General features: G+C 45.3%; 1 protein-coding gene across 3 annotated transcripts in view; it reads right to left on the reverse strand.

The window, feature by feature from the left end:
• The window catches only part of SMOC1 (SPARC related modular calcium binding 1), a 160,851-nt gene that overhangs the window by 29,821 nt on the left and 111,196 nt on the right, over positions 1-19,834 (reverse strand). For 2 of the 3 annotated variants that reach the window (XM_068543572.1, XM_068543561.1), the window contains exons 6-7: positions 9,349-9,438; positions 7,234-7,314 (exon numbers count right to left, since the gene is read on the reverse strand). In XM_068543572.1, the coding sequence (XP_068399673.1) occupies positions 7,234-7,314; positions 9,349-9,438 (171 nt within the window). The remainder of the gene's footprint in view (positions 1-7,233; positions 7,315-9,348; positions 9,439-19,834) is intronic. The other variant, XM_068543581.1, reaches the window with a different exon arrangement.

A 19,834-nucleotide genomic window follows, 5' to 3' on the forward strand; every position in this document is an offset into this window, starting at 1 on the left:
AGCTCGGTGCTTTGTGGCCACCTAGAGGGGTGGGATAGGGAGGGTGGGAGGGAGATGCGAGAGGGAGGAGATATGGGGATATACGTATACATATAGCTGATTCACTTTGTTATGCAGCAGAAACTAACACACCATTGTAAAGCAATTATACTCCAATAAAGATGTAAAAAATAAAAATAAAAAATAAAATGGGGGCTTCCCTGGTGGCGCAGTGGTTGGGAATCTGCCTGCCAATGCAGGGGACACGGGTTCGAGCCCTGGTCTGGGAGGATCCCACATGCCGCGGAGCAACTGGGCCCGTGAGCCACAATTGCTGAGCCTGCGCGTCTGGAGCCTGTGCTCCGCAACAAGAGAGGCCGCGATAGTGAGAGGCCCGCGCACCGTGATGGAGAGTGGCCCCCGCTTGCCGCAACTAGGGAAAGCCCTCACACAGAAACAGAGACCCAACACAGCCAAAAATGAATAAATAAATAAATAAATTTTAAAAATAAAAAAAATTTTAAAAATAAATAAATAAATAAAATAAAATGAAGCGGTGGTACTAGAGGCTATGGTTCCCATGGCCGGCAGTCTTACAGGTAGCCCAGAGCTTCCCCATGGCTCAGAGGGGGATCCAGCTCAGCCTCCCCCGCCCCAGGGGAGCCCAAGCACCAGCAAGCGGCTGAGTGAGGGGCAAGGCTGCTGGGGGCCTTCAGATTCGCCCCCATGCCTGGCACCCCCCTCCACGGTCATACTGTGTCCAGCCGTCTGTGGCTCAGAGGCTCCCCCCAGAACAAAACTAACCGCCTGCCCCACGTCCCCAAAGCACCCACTCACAGGAGCGTTTGCAGGGGGCTCTGTAAATAGGGCACGGTGCTGGGATGAAGTGTAGTGGGTGAGGGGGTGTAAGGGACAATTACAAACCAACCAGCCTGCCTAAATAATTTCTCCCTGGGGCACCTAAAATGGCCATGCACGGTTCACCGTTGTCTGAAGCAGTGACCTAGTCCTTCCCACACAGACGGAAACTGAGAAGTGGAGGAAAACAAGATATAAATTCTACAGAAGATATTTCTTCTAGGATGGATTGTCCCAATATAGTATGTAGGCACTTTTTTCAAACTTTTCCCCCAAAGCATCACTGACTCACAGCCACTCAAATTTTAGAAAAGGCTCCATCTCTCCTGACTCATGCCATTAAGTGAGCTCATATGACCCTTCCACCAAAAAGAATACGAAACGCTTCAGAGTGGTTTTGGAACGAGAAGTACTGAGAAGTGGCAAGCTGGCGTCTTTCTAGTTTTTCTCAGTAACTTTGTTGACCTTGACCTGATAAGCTCTGTCCTTTAAGGACAAGAGCTAGCAAATAAAAATTCAGGCGAGAAGGAAGGAGGGGTCAGGGGCCAAGGTGGGGAATTGGAAGAGGTATTTTTTAATTTGCCAAATAAAGTGTCATAACTTCACACTTCATCCCCCAAACAATAATGTTGCACATGTGCGTGTGTTAATAAGATATGTACCCTGCTTACTTCCAAAGCCATTTTACAAATAAACACAGAATGAGGACCCTCGGACCAAAGCAGAGATAGCAGTTGCCTTCTAGCAAATTGGCAGAAGCCAATTACAATACCTCGGCAGGGCCTTCAATTAGGTTTTTTTAGCAGCAGAGGCCAAAAGGAGAACATTGGGATGTGGTGGTTTTACTCTGAACGCCACAAAGCATACATACTCAATAAAATCTCTGCTGGTGGAGCAAGTTCCAGACCCCTCCCAGCCACCCCTGCACCTCCGTGTTCCAAGCAGACAATGTGGGGTGCAGGAGCAAGGCCACTGGGAAAACTAATTTTAAAACCAGGTTAAGATGGACTGTGGAGCCAGGCTCTCTGGGGCCTCCGAATGTGTTTCAGCTCCTCCTGGCAAAGGGAGAACTTGAGAAAGGCCTTTGTTGCCAGGGAGAAAGCCATAGGGATGGCCACCCACGCCTGTCCCCGGCTCTATTCTACTGGCCCTGGTGGACCAAGACACCTGCATAAGATAGTTGGGCAGACGTCCAGAAGGCCAGTGATAGACATAAACATCAAGGATCTGGTTTTATACAGGTCTTTTAAATGCACACGAGCCCAGCCCCATCCGTGGCTGCTAACGTTCGTGGATGACTCGTTCTTCCTTCCAGCCACATTGTGTGCGAGGTTCCAGGTGGCTGTGAGGTATTCGCTTACAACAGCTACCGCTGGTTTCCCCCTAGAACTGTTTGTTTTTCCAGGCCTGAGGTTATTACGTCACCCCACGGTTTCTGGGCAGGCCAAGAGCACTGGTTTGGGGGGTGGGGGATCCAGCCAGGAGGTGCTGTTGCCTCTGTGACCCCAAATCCCAGTCCTAGCAGCAGCCATCCCAGCAGGAGCTTCCAGGTGAGGGAGGAGCATCAAAAATGTGACCAATGGGCCCAAAGCAGGCCTAGAAGAGCACCGATCCGAGCCTGGCAGGTCAGGGCAGGATGCTGTAAACAGCTTACTTGTGACGTGGATGGTGAGAGAGGCAAACACTCTCACTTACCAGGGGGACAGGGGTCACTGTCACGGCAGAGCTTATAAGAAATGCATTTCCACTTTGCGTCCCCGCTGATGGCTTGTTTCCAGGGAGCAGAGTTACCACCAGCTGCTGCATTCACAGATTACAGAAGGAGGGTCTGCCAGGCAAGGAGGTAAGGAAGGAAAGGCGTGGTCCTTTTGGATTTAACACACAGGGTCAGGTTCTAGGGCTTCTTGGAGTCCCAGATCAGATCATGAAGGAAGTGAACTAGAAAAGATGGAGATAAAGGAAAGAAAGAAATGGGGGGGAGGAAGGGAAGTCCAATGACCTCAGAGTGGCCGCAGGAGGGAACCAGGCGGAGACAGAGACAAAGGGCCTTCGTACATGCCTTGAGGGCGTGGTTTGCAAGAAGAAAAGAGTGAAGGCTCACGCGACCACATTTCCTGAGAGATGGCATTTACCCAGAGGAGAAAGCACAGAGTTTTGTCACACAGAAAGAGAAAAAAAACAAGACTTTTATCAATCACAGCTGTGGGAAAGTGCCTGCATGTAGTAAAATCCAAAGCAGTAAGATATGGGTGAAGGATGAGATGAAGCCTAATTTTTGTCATTTCCTCAATCTCTTTACTCTCTTCTCTAAGATGTATTATAGATGATTACAGTTTTTTGAAATTCTAGTTATATTGAGAAATGCCTTCGTCACTAGCCCCTGATACCAAAAGCTCAGCAAGAGTTCCTGTTTTCTTATAAAAGCAGAACAGAGTCTCTGGCCAACTTGTATAGGAGAAGATGCTGGCTCTCAAATTCTAGGATGTTCGCCGCCAGGTGTGCTGTCCGCCTGGCTGCAAGAAGAACTCCTGGTACAATGGAGGCGAGAATCAAACAGAAGTTCAACAGGCAAACCTGCTGCCCCTGAGCCTGCCACATACTCAGAAAGAGACACTGACCATGATGAACACGTGACAAAGCCTTAAAAATAAGGGCCAAAACCTCCAGGAGGAGGGAAGGAGACAGGATAAGTCTGCAGGCATATGTGTCATGTTATTGCAAAACTTCAGCTGCCCAGTGGAACCTTTCCAACATCAACAGTCCCCAGGCCAGAAGACAAACCTGGCGTCACAGGGTCTGAGTGTGAAAGAAGGATGTTTGGGGTGTAAAAGAAACTGGGATGCCTTTTTGCCTCTGAGAGAGAGAAAGCTGAGAAGAGCTCTCACTCAGTCGGCTCTCAGAGTCCCACTCCAACCTCCCCAGAGGCAAGGGCAGAAGCTCGCCTCGACCCAGAATCTTTCATTAAACTCTAATGGGAAAGTGCCCCAGGGACCTGACTCAGAGGCTCTAATCCATACCAGAGCCAGCCGCCCAGGCCCAAGTTAACATACAAGTCTATCTGACTTCTCATCAGACCAAGTGAGATCATGTGAAAAGTGGCTAGCGCAGTACATCAGGATATTCCATTGAGTTTTTTTTCAATAATTCACCTACTATGTACACCTACTATGTGCCAGGCATTTTAGATACATTGAATTCTCAGAAAAATCCTGCAAGGCATTAATGATTTTAACTAATAAGTAAGGAAATCAAAGCTCAGGGTAGTTAATTAACTTTCTCAAGGTAACCCAGCCTCTCAGTGGGAAGCAAGCATCGGAAGCCAGGTCTATAGGTTTGCCTGATACCAAAGCCCCTGTTTCTACCAGTACATGGTTGATCTCTTCTATATACAAAAGATTCCCTACCCCCGACCTATGAAGGCCAAGCCTCAGGATGCTTCCTGGGCAACCCACTTGTGAGAGCACGCACAGGACAGGATATTAAAGCTCACGTGAGAGCAGAAAGTGCTATGTGAGCTGCCTAAAGAGTTTTGCGCTAATGCAGGCTTCCCCAGGCATGTCAGGAAACATCTCAGGAGGCACAGTCCCTACTTCTAGGAAAGGGGCCCCAAAACGTGAGAAAGACACACCCCCCGACACACGCTCCCATCCAAATGCTTCTACTTCAATCTTATATAACAGGGCCAGCAAACTTTTTTTCTGTAAAGGATCAGATCATATTTTAGGCTTTGTAGGCCAGACGGTCTCTGTCACAACTCTTCAACTCGATGGTTGCAGCACGGAAACAGCCATAGACAGTATGTAAAGAAATGGACATGGCTGTGTTCCCACACAACTTTGTTTGCAAAATCAGGCAAGTGGCCATTTGCCAACCTCTGTTACATGCCTGTGTGACACAGTGTCCCTCACACCTAATTACATCAAAAAGGTTGACAGGCACTCAGTCAGTTTTACCACCTGATCATGATGGAGAATGTCCCTAGTTTATTAGAAAATGCCTATGGTATCAATCTGAGATAATGACTGCTGGTCTCAGTTACTCCCAGGGAACCTTTAGCTCTCCTCCAACTATCCTGTCCTATATGCTAAACTTACAGACATAACTGGGGCAAACCAGGAAAAAATAAACGTGGCTGGGTGCCTCTCACAAAAGGAAGGGGATTGTACCTTCCTGGAAACCATTTTTCAATATGATCCCATACTCATGCAATTGGAAACTACACAGGGGAAGAAGGAGTGGGAAGGGGAAGGACTTGAGTGGAAGCAAACATCATCAAACTTGACACTGCCACTTTACTATACACAGAGAATACAGCCCAAGAAGATAGGCACTCTATTCCCAAAGAGAAATCATTTTCTCCAGCCCCACCACTTATTAGCTGTGACCCAGGACAAGTTACTTCCTCTCTCTCATCCTTTGACTCTTCATCTGTAAAGTGGGGATAATAACAATACTTATAGGGTTATGGTGACGCTCAAATGAGATTACACACAGCTGATATGGACTAGCTATGATGACACTGATGGTTCTGACTTTACTGATGATGATCTTTTCTCCTCATCCTTCTCCAAAGCAAACACGTTGAGCTAGATTCTCTAATAGATATAATAGACAGGCAGTAAAGCCCTTGCCTTCACAGAGTATAACTTAGGTAGAGAAATTAACCACTGGCAGGCGGAAAAAGATCATGGAAGCAGTTGCTAAATGTCAAACGAATGCTTCAGGCAAAAGGTGCTGTGTAATTTCAGAGAGAGCTCTCCCTCTTATCTACCCCTTGGTCACCGTATGAGAATTGAGCCTCCTACTGGGGCTCTGCAGACCTGCTGGGGGCTCAGGGAATGCGGGGACCTTTTGCAGATATCACTTCCAGATACCACAGGCACCAAAACCACTTCTCTTTGACTTATCATATTTGCCTAACAGTGAAGGGGGAGTGGAGGAAGGATCTAAGAAGCTTCCTAATAGATGTTTTTGCTTAGGGTGACAATCACAAATTCTTTCTTGATTGAAGAATTCTCACTAGAAGAAGTATCGTTAATATTCCCATTTTCCCTACCAATGATGATGATAATAATAAACACAATTGTACTTACAATTTATCATGCACTTACTATTTCTCACTTAGCCAGACATTGGTTAAGTACCATACAGACTAACTCAGTTAATCTTTACTCGCCGTCCTTTAAGGGAGAGATTATGATCCTGGCTGAGAACTGAGGCTCAGTGGGCGTGGCCAGGGCAGGGGTGGGGCAGGCATTTAACTTGACTGGGTCACTTACTAAGTGTTGGAACCAGAACGAGAACCCAGGTTTGCTGATTCCAACGCCTGTGTTTTAACCATGGCACTGTTCTGTCAAAGACTCTGGCCCACGGGACGTCACATGGGCTCCTTCCCACCCCAGCATCCCACACCTCCTCCGGCTTCTATCAAACAGGGAACCAGCCACATGCCGAGGTACTCAGCAGAAAAAATCAACCAGGACTATGTGACTTCACCTCATGGTCTAAACCATTCCGTGCACTCCAGTCCCCACGACCTTTAGGACAAAGCTGGCATACTATACAGATAAACCAAAAGGGGGGCAAGGACAGCACACTCATTCATTAATGGTCATGCAAAACCCTGCCTGCCAGGTGAAAGGGATGTATCTTTAGTTTACAGTCCTTGCTATCTATCAGGAAACGACGCTATGGCTAAACTCCACAACCAGGCATAAATATGCCAAGTAGCATTTCTCACAACGAAGCCTGAGGCTGAAAGAAGGATGATTTCCCCCCCCCCCGATAGAGATACAGATTGGATCTGTCAATACATTTTCCTGTCGATGGACATCTGATCTCTTTTGATGGTAAATGAACTTTATCAACTTTGGTTTTCATCGATGGTAAATGAACTCTAATCTGATCACTCTTCAGAAATTACCACCTTTCTACAAGGGTTCAGCCAGTACCAAAACCTGAACACTCACAAGACCCTCAAAAGATCAAACCAGAAAAGATAAGATTGGAGGCAGCTATTTGGAGCCTTAAAAACACATAGATCCAAGGCTCTTAAGGTTTGAAGTCCAACTTCTCTATGCCCAGCCATTCTTCTTTCAAATTCTTGTGCATGGCATATAGAAAGTCAATCAAAATATTAAAACATACCATCAAACTTTTTTTTAGCTAAAAGGATCAACTACTCATGAAAGACGATCTCTAAGCTATTAATTGAAGACAAAGTTGGAAGGTATTAACCCATCTCATCTCCGCATTTTACAGCTGTGGAAGAAACTGAAGGCCAAACTTGTTAAATGACTTGCCCAAGCCCACACAGTGATAGTCATGAAGCAACCATATGGCACCCGTGGACAGATCAGGTACATATTAGTACATAATCCAAGGCAGGTTATTTACCTGAATTTCTTACATTGGTATTGTTCAATTTGGAGTCCTTGATTACCAAGTGCTTAATCCAGAGAGTGGGAGCTGTGATTTCTGGAAAAAAAAAAAAAGAAGAAGAAGAAGAAGAAGAGAGAAAATAACGTCTGGGCAAAGAGAGTATGTTACTTGGAGTGTAACCCCCAGACTTTTTAACAGCTTTTTTAAAAGCCTGAGGCATCAAGGCTTGAGCCATCTCCCTCATCCCATATCCACTTTGTCCCAACACCCTCTTGCTTCCTTTCTATGGAAGATCATCTCCCCATCAGCTCACAGGAGTCAACCAGGGCCTCCTGCGCTGGGAGGCCGAGTGGTCAGAGTCCAGAGGCGCTGAGCCACTCCATCCAGGAATAAAAATATTATCCCAGGAGGTGAGGAACATGCGCCAAGCCAGGCCTTTCTCAGCTGCTTCCCTGGAAGAAGATTTAAAGGGGGTAAATCAACAAACGAATGCCAAACAAACCACAGAGACCATTTTAGAGGAAACAGCTGAGCCACAGCAGGTTTTAGCTTGCTGAGACTCTGCTTCACATGGAGAAGAAAGTAATGGGTCTAATGTGTGCTTCAATCCCCTTTCTAATAGTTTCTCATCAAACAGAGGCTGAATTCCTCCATCCAGAGAGCTCCAGGGTGCCTCCAGGCTCTCCAGGGGTGGGGTCACCCAGTGGACAGGTGCCGTGGAAATCTGAGGATGACCCTGAACACACTGTAGAGTGATGAGATCTTCCATGAGTGTGTTGGGAAGGTCTTCCAAGCTGACATGGTCTCCATTCCACTCCCCCACCACCCCCATCAATCCTCCAAGGTCCCAGACTTGCCAATGATCTAGGACATTTGTAGATCACAGAAACATTTTAACTTCTAGGCATGAACACACACATATGTTCCACTCCATGACCAGTTGCAAAGGATATTTCACGTTTCTATCTAAAGCTGAGCCTGGGCTAGGGACATCCTTAGCCACAGAACCAACCAGTGGCGTCATTTCTTTTTACTCCTCTGTCTCACTGTCCGGTCTTAGGATCCAAGCCTGGACATACTCGGCTGAAAGCTGCTGAAAGGCTGCCATATATTGCACTGAGCTCCACATCTCATTGTCAGACTTTCTAGAAACCGCACTCTGCCGAGCTTCCTGCTCCTCCTCATGGGAGCCTGGAGTACTTAGCAAAGCACACTGAAGAATGTAGGCCCTGAGCAGCTCAAATTCAAATCAAAGCCAGCCTTCTGCACCCAAGCTCCTCCTGTCCGTTCCCCATACCTCCAGAGATATCCAACCTCTATTTTGCCACCAACCACCACTATTTCTCTTGACCTAGAATTTCTCCTCTCCCAAATGTCTTGACTCAACTCTCAAGGTCCCTACAACTCAGCCAAACCAGCTCTATACACCAGTCTCTTTCCTGCTACTTTCCTCACTATACCCTGTCTCCACCATATTCTCTCCTTTGCCCATGCCAGTGCCCCTGCCTGGAACGCCCTGATTCCTCCCCCACATTTTCAAGATCCAGCTCAAGTTCCCTCTCTTCACAGAATCTTTTCCCATACCACTGTGATCTCTTTCTTCCATACATGTCTATTACAGAAAACAAACAAACAACTGAGACCATATAGTTCCATACATAAAGTTCTCCTATAGTTGCCGATCTCTTGAGAGCAAAGGCTTCCATCTCATCTACTTCTCCTTTGTCCCCCAGAGGCCTCCCACAATGCTGGGCACAGAGCACTACAGGAACTTGTTAAGTGCTGATTCATTTAGAAAAGGGAGGCTGCTGGCCCGTCTTTCTCAGCCCTGGCTCCTTGGTCTTGGCAGCCCACAGGGCCCATCCAGGCTGTGTTATTATTGGACGTTAGCAGCCAGCAGGAAGCCTGGCGAGAACAGAGGGCCTTTCCAGAAGTGGAGGGTGTACTAGTTCCTGGGAGGGTTTGCATTTTTTAAAAGGTTAAAACAACCTGGCTTAAACTGGAAAAAATTGAAATTAAAAAAGAAAAAAGACAATAATAATAAAGCTTAAACAAACAACCGAAGGAAAGACCTCCCCAAATCTGAAAATGGGTGGGAGAATTCGAATCTGAAGTAATACAAGAGCTTACCATCTCCATCGAACACCGGCTGGGTCTCCATCGTGGGTGTCGGCTTAGACCCGTCATCTGAATTGAGGGTTAAAAAGAATCGAAAAGAGACTACCATTATTGAGGTAAATACTATCTACTCTCCAGCACTGTTGAATGGTTGGGGTTTGCACATGGCCCGGCCAAGTCCCAGTGAACAGACCAAAGAGAAGGAAAAGAAAGAAGAAAAGAACAAGAAGGAAAAGAGAATCACAGAGAGACACCAACAGTAAGACAATCCAGGTGTGTGCTCGCCATTCCAGGGAAGGGACCCAAGTTGTCATGGCTCTGGAGGACCCCTTCTCATAACTCTATACCAGCATGACTCCACCAGCCCTTGTTCTTTCCTCAGGAAAGCTGGGAGGGCTATCTTCCCCAGCAGCCCTGAGTTTTGGCCAGAAATGTTAGGAGATGTTGGCACACTTGTGGCATCAAATTCTGATGTCCCCAGCTCCTTCCTGCCCTCTTGTGAAGGGTACTAGCCAGTACCTTTTTAGTGGCCTTCACTGAGGAGCTTAAGGAAAACAAGAGACCATGGTGCTATTTCCTCCCAAAATCCTAGCTATTTCTCCATCCTCATCTAAAAACAAAGTGAAGGTAAGAAGGACTACTTCTCTCTCCAGCATGCTGAACTAAAAAGAATGGGGAATCCTTAGAACACTTTTAACTCTGAAACAGCATGCACCCCAGTTCCCAAGGAGAGATGGGGGCAAACAAAATGGGAGAAAACATGAGTAATTGCCCTGGATTTGCTTTGAAATTTCTAACACAGATGATAGGAGCAGGGAGTTCTCAGTAACAAAGTTCTAATACTTATGGTCTTAGTAGTGTTGGCAGCTCTCTCTGTAGACCAAAAACCTCTACGGATCAGAGTAAGTTCAGACTTTATTTACCTTTCAGGACTCTGAATTATGCTCATCAAGATCCCAAAACCTTAATTTTGAACAGTGTTTCTCAACTTTTTTTTTTTTTTATTCCCCATCTAAGGAGTATTTTTAGACTTTTTTTCCTAATTAATTTCCTAGTGAAATGTTAATAACAAAGATACACTGTATACCTGTTTGTGTACTGTATGTATATCTGTGCTTTATATGTAAAAAGAGCAAGTGCTCTTTTGTGCCCTAAGAACCAATTTCCACCTCCTTGGTGAAAGCTGGGAGCAGGTATCTTTACCTGCGTTGAGAACGCATACTTCCGAGATTTTTCTGTTTTCTCCCTTGGGAGGGGGAGGGAAGGAGAGCACTGTGGTCTCGGACACTGTGGTTACACAAGCCCTTCTTCCCAAGACCCACAGAGATCTTTCAGGACTGAACACTATATTCTCCAAGCATTAGCTATGGAGAATGCAAGTTCTCATATAGACCACAACGCCAGTCAGATCATCAGTGATGACAGCCTTCACCATTTGCAGCTCCCAGAACTCTTGGCAGAGTTCCCTGCGTCTTATCAGGGGAGGGAGAAAGAACACAGAGTCCTGATGCCTTTCTTACGCCAACACCCCACCTCTGGGATCTTAAGATTCAATAGCTATGGAGACCCTAACCCTTGCTTGAGGCTGAGGCCAGCAACCTGGCAGTTGTGTGAGACCTGACCCTGCTATAATTCTCATGTGCCAACGTAAGACCCAACTCTCGCAGCGGCCAGGGTGATCCTGAGCTATCCGACAATCACCCCCAGACATGAGACATGGCAGGAGGAGAGGAGTAATGAAGCTGAATATCTTATTTGCCTCAAACTGGGGTCCAGAACAGCCATCTTTTGATGCCAAACTGTGTACGTTTGATCTGGAAGTCATTGAGGGAGAAGAAGCACAGAGCAGAGTCACACAGTGTCATTTTTTAAAATGGCATCACTTCCCTGACTCTATTAACACCTCTTTCCATTGAATTCAGTGAACCACTGAATGAAGTCTTGTGGCAGCTGCAGTGCACATTTGGTTGCTGCTGCCGGATGCAGAGTTCACAGTCTAAATAGACCTGCACAGTGTGCTCAGCCCCTCCACACAGGGTGGCTTCATTTCAGGAGTCTTAAAGGGAACAAAGGGCAAGTGAGAAATCAAACATTCTCAGAGGGACAACGATGACAAGCCAAGTGAAAAATGGCTTATGAGATATTTTAATATTCAATTAAAATCCTCCCCTACTCCAAGAGCCGTATCTCTCTCTGGAGCAGGACGACAGAAAATACTCTGTTTACTTCTCCCATCATCCACATGAGAGTCTGGGACTGCCCATCTGGTCCAGCAATCAGTAAAGAAATCTGCTGCTCAAGGAGAGGAAGGAGGGTTTCCAGTGTCCCCGGGGAAGTCGAGGACCTCCACGATTGCCCAGATGCAGGCCCAGAAGCCCACATAGCATGAAGCCACGTGCAGGGAGTGAATCCTCCTGCAGGGTAGGGTCACCAAGGGTGAAGACATACAGCTGCACTGCCACCCTGGAGGCCCTAGCTGGAAATCTTTATGAAGTGAGAAAAGACAAAGTGCCCTGCTGCCAGGAGAGCCACCTGTGAAATCCAGCATGCCCCAAGGATGGGCAGCCAAGCCAAAGCCAATAGGACCCTCTGACCATCATCTCCGGGCACCTGGGCACCTGGCATCCAACCCAGCAAACAAGCACACCCTTCTACCAAACATAGTCCAAGGCCTGGGTCCAAGGTCCACATCAGGCCTGCTTCCTGGCAAGCCCTGGGGCAACACCAGGACCCACATTGGGCCCGGGAGAGAGAGAAAAGCTTCCGCATGTGCCCCTGGCCTCCCGGTCTCCAGTGGGGTCACAGTGCAGATACCGGCTTTGCAACCAACTAAGTTGGGTAACCTGAACCCCTCACTTTTCTTCTCTGGGCAGTGATATCCTCTTCTAAAAATGAAGGATGGCTGCACCCCTAGCCTCAGGACATGGGTAGCTGTAAAAGACTCTAAAGGCCTCTTAAAGAAGGTATTAAATCATCGAGTGTTAAATCATCTTATCCAACTGCTTACTTTTAAAACTGGATTCGTAGAATTAAAATTCTATAAAGTTTTAAAAATAAAAAATAAAGTAAACCTTACAACTCAATAAGAAGACAAACAGCCTGATTTTAAAATGGGTAAAATATTTTAATAGACATTTCAAAGATGCACGGACAGCTAATAAATACATGAAAAGATGCTCAATATCATTAGTTGTTAGGAAACCACAAATTAAAACCACAGTGAGATACCACCACATGCCTACTAGAATGGCTAAAATTTTAAAAATAGACACTATCAAGAGACAAGGATGTGGAGAAACTCAAACCCTCATTCCTTGCTGATGGGAATGTAAAATTGGGTAGCCACAATGGAAAAGAGTCTGGCAAATTCTTTAAAAAGTTAAACATAAACTTACCATTCAATCCAGAAATTCCACTCCTGGGAATCTATCTAAGAAAAATAAAGACATATCCACCCAAAGACATGTATACAAATACTGATAGCAGCATTATTCGTAATAGCCTCGAACTGGAAATAATCCAAATGATCGTCTACTGGTGAAGAGATAACCAAATTGTGATATACCCATACAATGGAATATTACTTAGCAATTAAAAGGAATGAATTACTGATACATGTAATAATATAGCTGAACTTCAAAAACATTATACTAAATGAAAGAAGCCATGTGCAAATACTGCATATTGATTGATTCCATTCATATGAAATGCCTAGTAAAGGTAAATCTATAGAGACAGAAAGCAGATACATGGTTGCCTGGAGGGGGGAGTGGGGTATAACTATAAATGGGTACAAGGTTTCTTTGGGGGTGATGGAAATGTTCTCTGGTAATGACCGCACATCTCTATAACGGTACTAAATTCATTAAATTGTGCATTTACAATGGGTAAATTTTATGGTATGTAATTATACCTTAATAAAGTTTTTAAAACAAAGCGGGGATGGAGTACCAAAGTCATCACAGATAAATCATCAGGTGGCAGTAGCTAGATTATTTGAGCAATCCTTAATTTGGGGGGAGACTCTCCTGTATATCTTAAAGAAAAATATATCTGAATCTCAATTTACATGAATGCATGTGATGATTTCACGTGCGTGTATGTTTAATCTTGGTGATTCTATTAGACCTCAAATAGTAAGACTTTCTTTCTCTTTGATACCATAATACTCTTTCAGACCGAGAAGAAAATAGAATACTGAAAAAACCCGATTCAAAGATGACCATTTCTTTTACAGGAAGAAAAAAGTAAATTAGGAAACATTAAAAAAAAAAAAAAAAAAGGCAAACCTGAGAGAATTTCTCAAGAATGATGTCAAGATCAACAATAATAAGTGTTACCACATTTTGCAACACTCAGAGTTTCTGGCAGGTGGCTTTCTTCATCTATTCTCACCACCGGCCAGGGCAGAGGAAGTCACCAGGCAGATAAAAAGAGATTGAGTTTCAGCGCAAGAAAGTGATTTGCTCAAGGCTCCTGAGGCAGTGAGCAAGCGGTGCTGGAAACCACCCAGGCCCAGAGCGGGGCGTCTGGCCGCACGAGATCCCCCAGCCCCCAACCACGCCTCTCCTTGCAGGTGCAGCCCCAGAAAGCGGCAGCCCCCGCACGGGCTCTGCGAGCCTATCCAGACAGTGGGTTTGTGTGACAGCACAATTCTTTGCCCTGCAAGAAGGCCTGGCCCACGCACAGACAGCTGGAAGTCACTTCGACCCCTGATGACACCGTTCAAAGCCTCCTCTGTTTGGCTTTTTGATTCCTGATTGACATTCGCTGGCGAGTGGAGAAAAATGCCGGCTGAGCACAATGTTGACCCGCTCTGACTATTCTCAGGGAAAGACTTTTCAGAATAACAAACAAAACAAAACAAAACCCCCAAAACGTTGGTGTGCTTATGGGACTGAATAGAGCCCAAGAGGTCCGAGGAAGCAGGGCCGGGCCTTTCAAGGGGCTGGCAAGTCCATTGAGGAGTTAATTGTTTGGGTGTACAATGAGTTTATTCTGACCACATACAAAGAGCTTTCTCTTCCAGGTCCTTCAAAAGCAAATGTGTCAAAGAGGCCAGAGGAGGAATCTGTATTAATGGCATCTCTTGGGGTCTCTGAGACTGAGGAGCCTTGGAGAATGACAGAAAAAGAAACCACCACCCCCGTCCTGAGATTCGGAAGGTCTCTCAATGATCCCGAGTCCCCTTTAATTCTTGGGCTCTGCCCAAACCATGTCCATCACTGGTCACCCTCCCTCTTGTATTCATTTAGGCTGCCATTGGCCGTCTTTTACCAAGACATGGAGATACACTTCAGCCTGGTAGAAGTGCTGGAAGGTTCTTGCTTTTGAAGGGACCACATTTATGCCAGAGCCATCATTCCCCTCAGCATGTGACTCAGGGACCCAGTGTGAAAGTCAAGATGACTTATTCTGGGCCTCACAGGGAGACAGTGGTGCCTGTTTGCAAAAATGTCCCTTAAGAACCTGGCCTGAATCATAGCAGGAGGAGGATGGAATGTTAGTTAACCTCAACCTTTCCTGAGATGCATGTTCCCATGACCAACGAGGCTCAGAAATATACTGTGAGCTGTCCCGATTCTGACCTTTGAGAACACAAATTATCTGGGTACTTCGGGTCCTTTCCAGAGCAAGAGATGAATCTTTTACATTCCATCTACCCACCTGCACACTCCCTCCCAAAACAAGCTTAAAGCTGTCTTTTTGCAAGCAGTTGCCCACACCGTCAAGCTCCACATTTTCTTGAATAAGAACGGAAACAAGAGGCTGGTGAAAAAGGTAGACCAGAGATGGAAGAAGGGGGCGTGGTGACAAAGCACAGGAGAAGTAGGGGAGAGGTGGCACTGGCAACAGCAGAGTTGGCTCAGGGCTGGGTTCACCCAGAGACGGGGCTAATTTTTTTAAAACTCTTTATTTTGAAATGATTTTGCAGTGGGTAATTGCAAACAAAGAGGTCCCATGTACCCTTCACCCAGTGTCCCCCAATGATAGCATCCTTGTAGTTAACATAATTATACGGATAACATCATAATAGTATAATATCAGAATCAGGAAATTGATATTGGTATAATCCAGGGACCTTATTCACATTCCGCCAGTTTTGCATGTACTTATTTGTCTGTGGGTGGGTGGGTGGTGTGTTGTTCTATGCAATTCTATCCATGTGCAGATTCATGTAACCACCACCACAATCAAAATATAGAGCTAGTCCATCACTACAAAGATCTCCCACGTGCTACCCTTTTATAATCACACTTCCTCTCCTCCACCCCATCTTTCACCCCCAGCAACCACTAATCCTTTCTCCATCTCTATAATTTTGTCATTTCTGGAATGTTATATAAATGGAATCATGCAGTATATGATCTTTGGAGGTTGGACTTTTTCACTTTGCATAATGCCCTTGAAATCCATCCAGTTGTTGCTGCATGTGTCAACAGTGTGTTCCTTTGCATTACTGAGTAGTATTCCATGGTATGGATGCACCTCAGTTTGTTTCACCCATTGAAGGACATTTGGGTTGTTTCCACCCTTGGCTATTTATTACAGATAAAGCTGCTGTGACTATCTGTGTACAGGTTTTTGTGTGGACATAAGTTTTCATTTCTCTGGAATAAATGCTCAGGAGTGCAATTGCTAGAGTATATGGTAAGCGTATGTTTTGTTGTTTAGTTTTTTAAGAAACTTCCAAAGTATTTTTCAGAGTGGCTGTATCATATTACATTCTTACCAACAATGTATGAAAGATCCAGTTCGTCTGCAGCCTCATTAACATTTGGTATTGTCACTATTTTTATTTTAGCTCTTCTAATAGGTGTGTAGTGATATCATGGTCTTAATTTGCACTTAAAAATTTTTTTTATTGAAGTATAGTGATTTACAATATCATGTAAGTTTCAGGTGTACAGCACGATTCAGTTTTTTATATATGTATATATGTGGGGATATATATATATATATTCTTTCTCAGATTCTTTGCCCTTATAGGTTATTACATAATATTGGGTATAGTTCCCTGTGCTATACAGTAGGCCCTTGTTGGTTAATTTGCACTTTTTTATAGCTAATGATGTTGAACATCTTTTTGGGTATTTATTTGCCCTCCACATATGTGCTTTGGTGAGATGTCTATTCATTTATTTTGCCCATGTTTAAATTAAATTGTTTTTCAACTGTTAAGTTTTTTAGCATTCTCTGTATCTTCTACACACGTCCTATGTCAGATAGGTGGTTTGTAAGTATTTTCTCCCAGTCTGTAGTTTTTTAATTCTCTTAACAGGATCTTTTCAAGAGCAAGTTTTTAATTTTGATTAAGTCCAATTTATCAATTTTTAAAATTTTTGGATCATGTGTCTGATGTTCTCAGACACCAAAGCTCAAGGTTCACCTAGCTGTAAGTTCTGAAGATTTTCTCCTATATTTTCTTCTAAAAGTTTTAATAGCTTTAGATTTTACATTTAAGTCCAAGATCCACTTTGAGCTGGTTTTTGTATAAGGTGTGAGATTTAGGTTGAAGGTCTCGGGGAGTTGTTTTTGTTTTTGTCTGTGGATGCCCAGTTGCTACAGCACCTTTTGTTGAAAGGACCGTCCTTCCTCCGCTGAATTGCTTTTGCACCTTTGTCAAAAATCAGTCTGCCATGCTTGCGTAGGCCTACTTCTGGGTTCTCTTTTCTGTTCCATTGATCTCTAGGTCAATAGGACAGTGAAAATACTCTGTATGATACTATAATGGTGGATATCACTACACGTGTGTCCATTCCCTCAGAGAGTACAACACCCAGAGTGAATCCTAATATAAACTGTGAACTTTGGGTTATAATGATGTGTCAATTTAGGTTCATCAGTTGTAACAAATGTACCCACTCTGGGGGGGGGGGCGGATATTGATGGTGAGGGAGGCTGCACATGTGTGGTGGCAGGGGGTATATGGAAAATTTCTGTACCTTCCTCTTAAATCTGCTGTGAACTTAAAACTACTCTAGAAAAACTTAAAAAACAAAAAGAAATAAAATAAACATTGAAAAAAATGTGGAGTCACCACATTTGTTCAGATGATCAAAGGGAAGCATGGATTGAAAATTCATAAAGGGTCATGAAGGGAATAAAACACTAAAGATCTCTTGGTTTAAAAAAAATCACATAGAGTGATTCCTCCCACTTTCTTTTTCTTTTTGAAAATTGTTTTAGCTACTCTAGTCCCATTGCCTTTCCACATCAATTTTAGAATAAATAGCCCTTGAAACTCATGGCTTTCTTTCAACGGGTGCAACAGGACCGGAGAGTGGCAATTCCTCGGCCTTGACCACAGGAGCTACGTGGCTTGGAGCTGGAGAACTAGTTCGGATGTGGCCCTGAGGCCTGTCCACCCACAGGCTGAAACCCCTGGCTCCCTCCAGCTTGCTGGGCCACAGCTGGAACTGAACTCATTCAGCCAAGGAACAGTGAGCAAATGAACGTATTCTCAGTGGCCTGACAAGCTCTGGGCTGTCTCACCTGGACTTTGGGGGCACCACAAAGGTACCGGGCATAGGAATCAAGAACTTGCCAGTGGGCCATGCTCATGCCAGGAAGCCTTCTCCAAGGGTCTTTCCTTAGAGGCTCTGGCCGTGGGAGCTGCCGACCAGGGCGTTTGCAGGCGCCACCTGCCTTCCCTCCCCTGCTTCCAAGCATCCCAGCGTCTAGAGGTCTGTGCCCCTCTGGGAGGCTTCACCTCCACCCGAAGATTCCCTCTACAAGAAGAGGCTAAGAACCATTAGAATGTGAGCTCCACGAGGCGAGGGCTCTTATCATTTCACTCGTTACTGGATCCTCAGTAACTAACAAAGCTGGCACTTAGTAAGGTCTCAATGAAAATTTGTTGAATGAAAGAATAAAAGAGCCAAGTATAAAAACACTAATGGTTCCTAACAACACCAGGGACTCATTAGAATCCATGGCTAGAAGGCTTTTCCAGATCACTAAACCCCATTTCCTCTCTAGTCCTTGGAAATCAGGATACGACAAGGATTCAACTCTTCGTTTAGTATCCTCCATGCATAAACTTTCTTTTGGACACCACATAATAGGGGCTGAGATGGAGGGCGGGGGGTCAGTAGATGGAGCCCTGCTGGGTGTGTAATTAACCGTGGGTAGAGGGAGATATGGTACATGCACGAACACTCAAGCACCCTCGCACACACCCCTTCTGCAACCAATCTCTTCAAAGCTGATATAGTGATATGCCAGGCTTGGTCCAGGGTGGCTCAGACACCAGAAAGCAGCAGTAACCTGCATGCAGAGAGGAAAAGAGCCACCTCTCATGGGCCTGGAGCTGCTTAGGCACAGTTTGTAGTAGGCATGTATCAGAATGAATGCTTCTCCACAGGGAATTCCAATGTGAGCCAAGGCCAACCCACAGAGGTCATTAGCTGCCCAGCTCCATTCAAATCCAGCCCAGAAGCAGCTGCATGGCACAGGGAGATCAGCTCGGTGCTTTGTGACGACCTAGAGGGGTGGGATAGGGAGGATGGGAGGGAGACGCAAGAGGAAGGAGATATGGGGATATATGTATATGTATAGCTGATTCACTTTGTCATAAAGCAGAAACTAACACACCATTGTAAAGCAATTATATCCAATAAAGATGTAAATATATATATATATATATATTTTTTTTTTTTTTTTTTTTTAAAAACCAAAAAACAAAGAAAATAAATCCAGCCCAGGCTGGTAGGTAATCGGACTTGAGCTATCTGATGGCAAAGCTGCCAGATTAATTATGGATCCAGCCTCCCCCTCTGTGCTGGGGGGAGAGAAAAAAGAGGTAGCTGGGAAGAGGTTAAAGTCACGTGAACAGGGGTGACACTCCACGTGTAGAATGCTCGGAGACAGGCAGCCTTGCACACCTCAGCCAGGCTTGAGGCAATGAAGTAAACCTCCTTCAGGTGTGCCTAACCACCATGAGGGCGGAGGCTAGAGGCTGCTTGGTCCCCTTCATCTGGGAGGCCCGCCATCCGTCATCCCTGCCCTAAGCACCTCCCTCAGCCCTGAGTGAGAGTGCTGCTAGCTCCGTCACTTGAGTGACAAAGGTCTCCAAGTTGGCACCAACCTGTAGCCCAGACGTCAGGAGAGATTCTAAAAACCGAGACCCAGAGAGGGACCTTGGAGAAATAACTGTGACTCACTCTTCACTTGGAACACAGACTATGGAGTAGCCAGTGGGGGAATAAAAGAAGTATCAGCAAATTAAAGGTAGGTTGGATTTTGGAAGTTTCGCTTCCCTCCAAGATTGGTTTGACAAACACAGAAGCCCAGGCAGAAAGTGTAAGCAGTTTGCTATTGTTTTTATTCTTCTCTCATTTTCCTTTCACTGCTCACTCCCAGACCTCTTAGAAGTAAGAAAAGAGCAAATTGCAGAAAACTCCCAACAACCCTAAATTTTCATTTGCCATCTATCGAAGCATCACCCTGGGATCTATAAGGTCCTGGGCGGTCAGGAGAAAAAGTTCCCAGAGAA

This window comes from Eschrichtius robustus, chromosome 1 (genome assembly GCF_028021215.1).
Source record: "Eschrichtius robustus isolate mEscRob2 chromosome 1, mEscRob2.pri, whole genome shotgun sequence".
Taxonomy (NCBI): Eukaryota; Metazoa; Chordata; class Mammalia; order Artiodactyla; family Eschrichtiidae; genus Eschrichtius; species Eschrichtius robustus.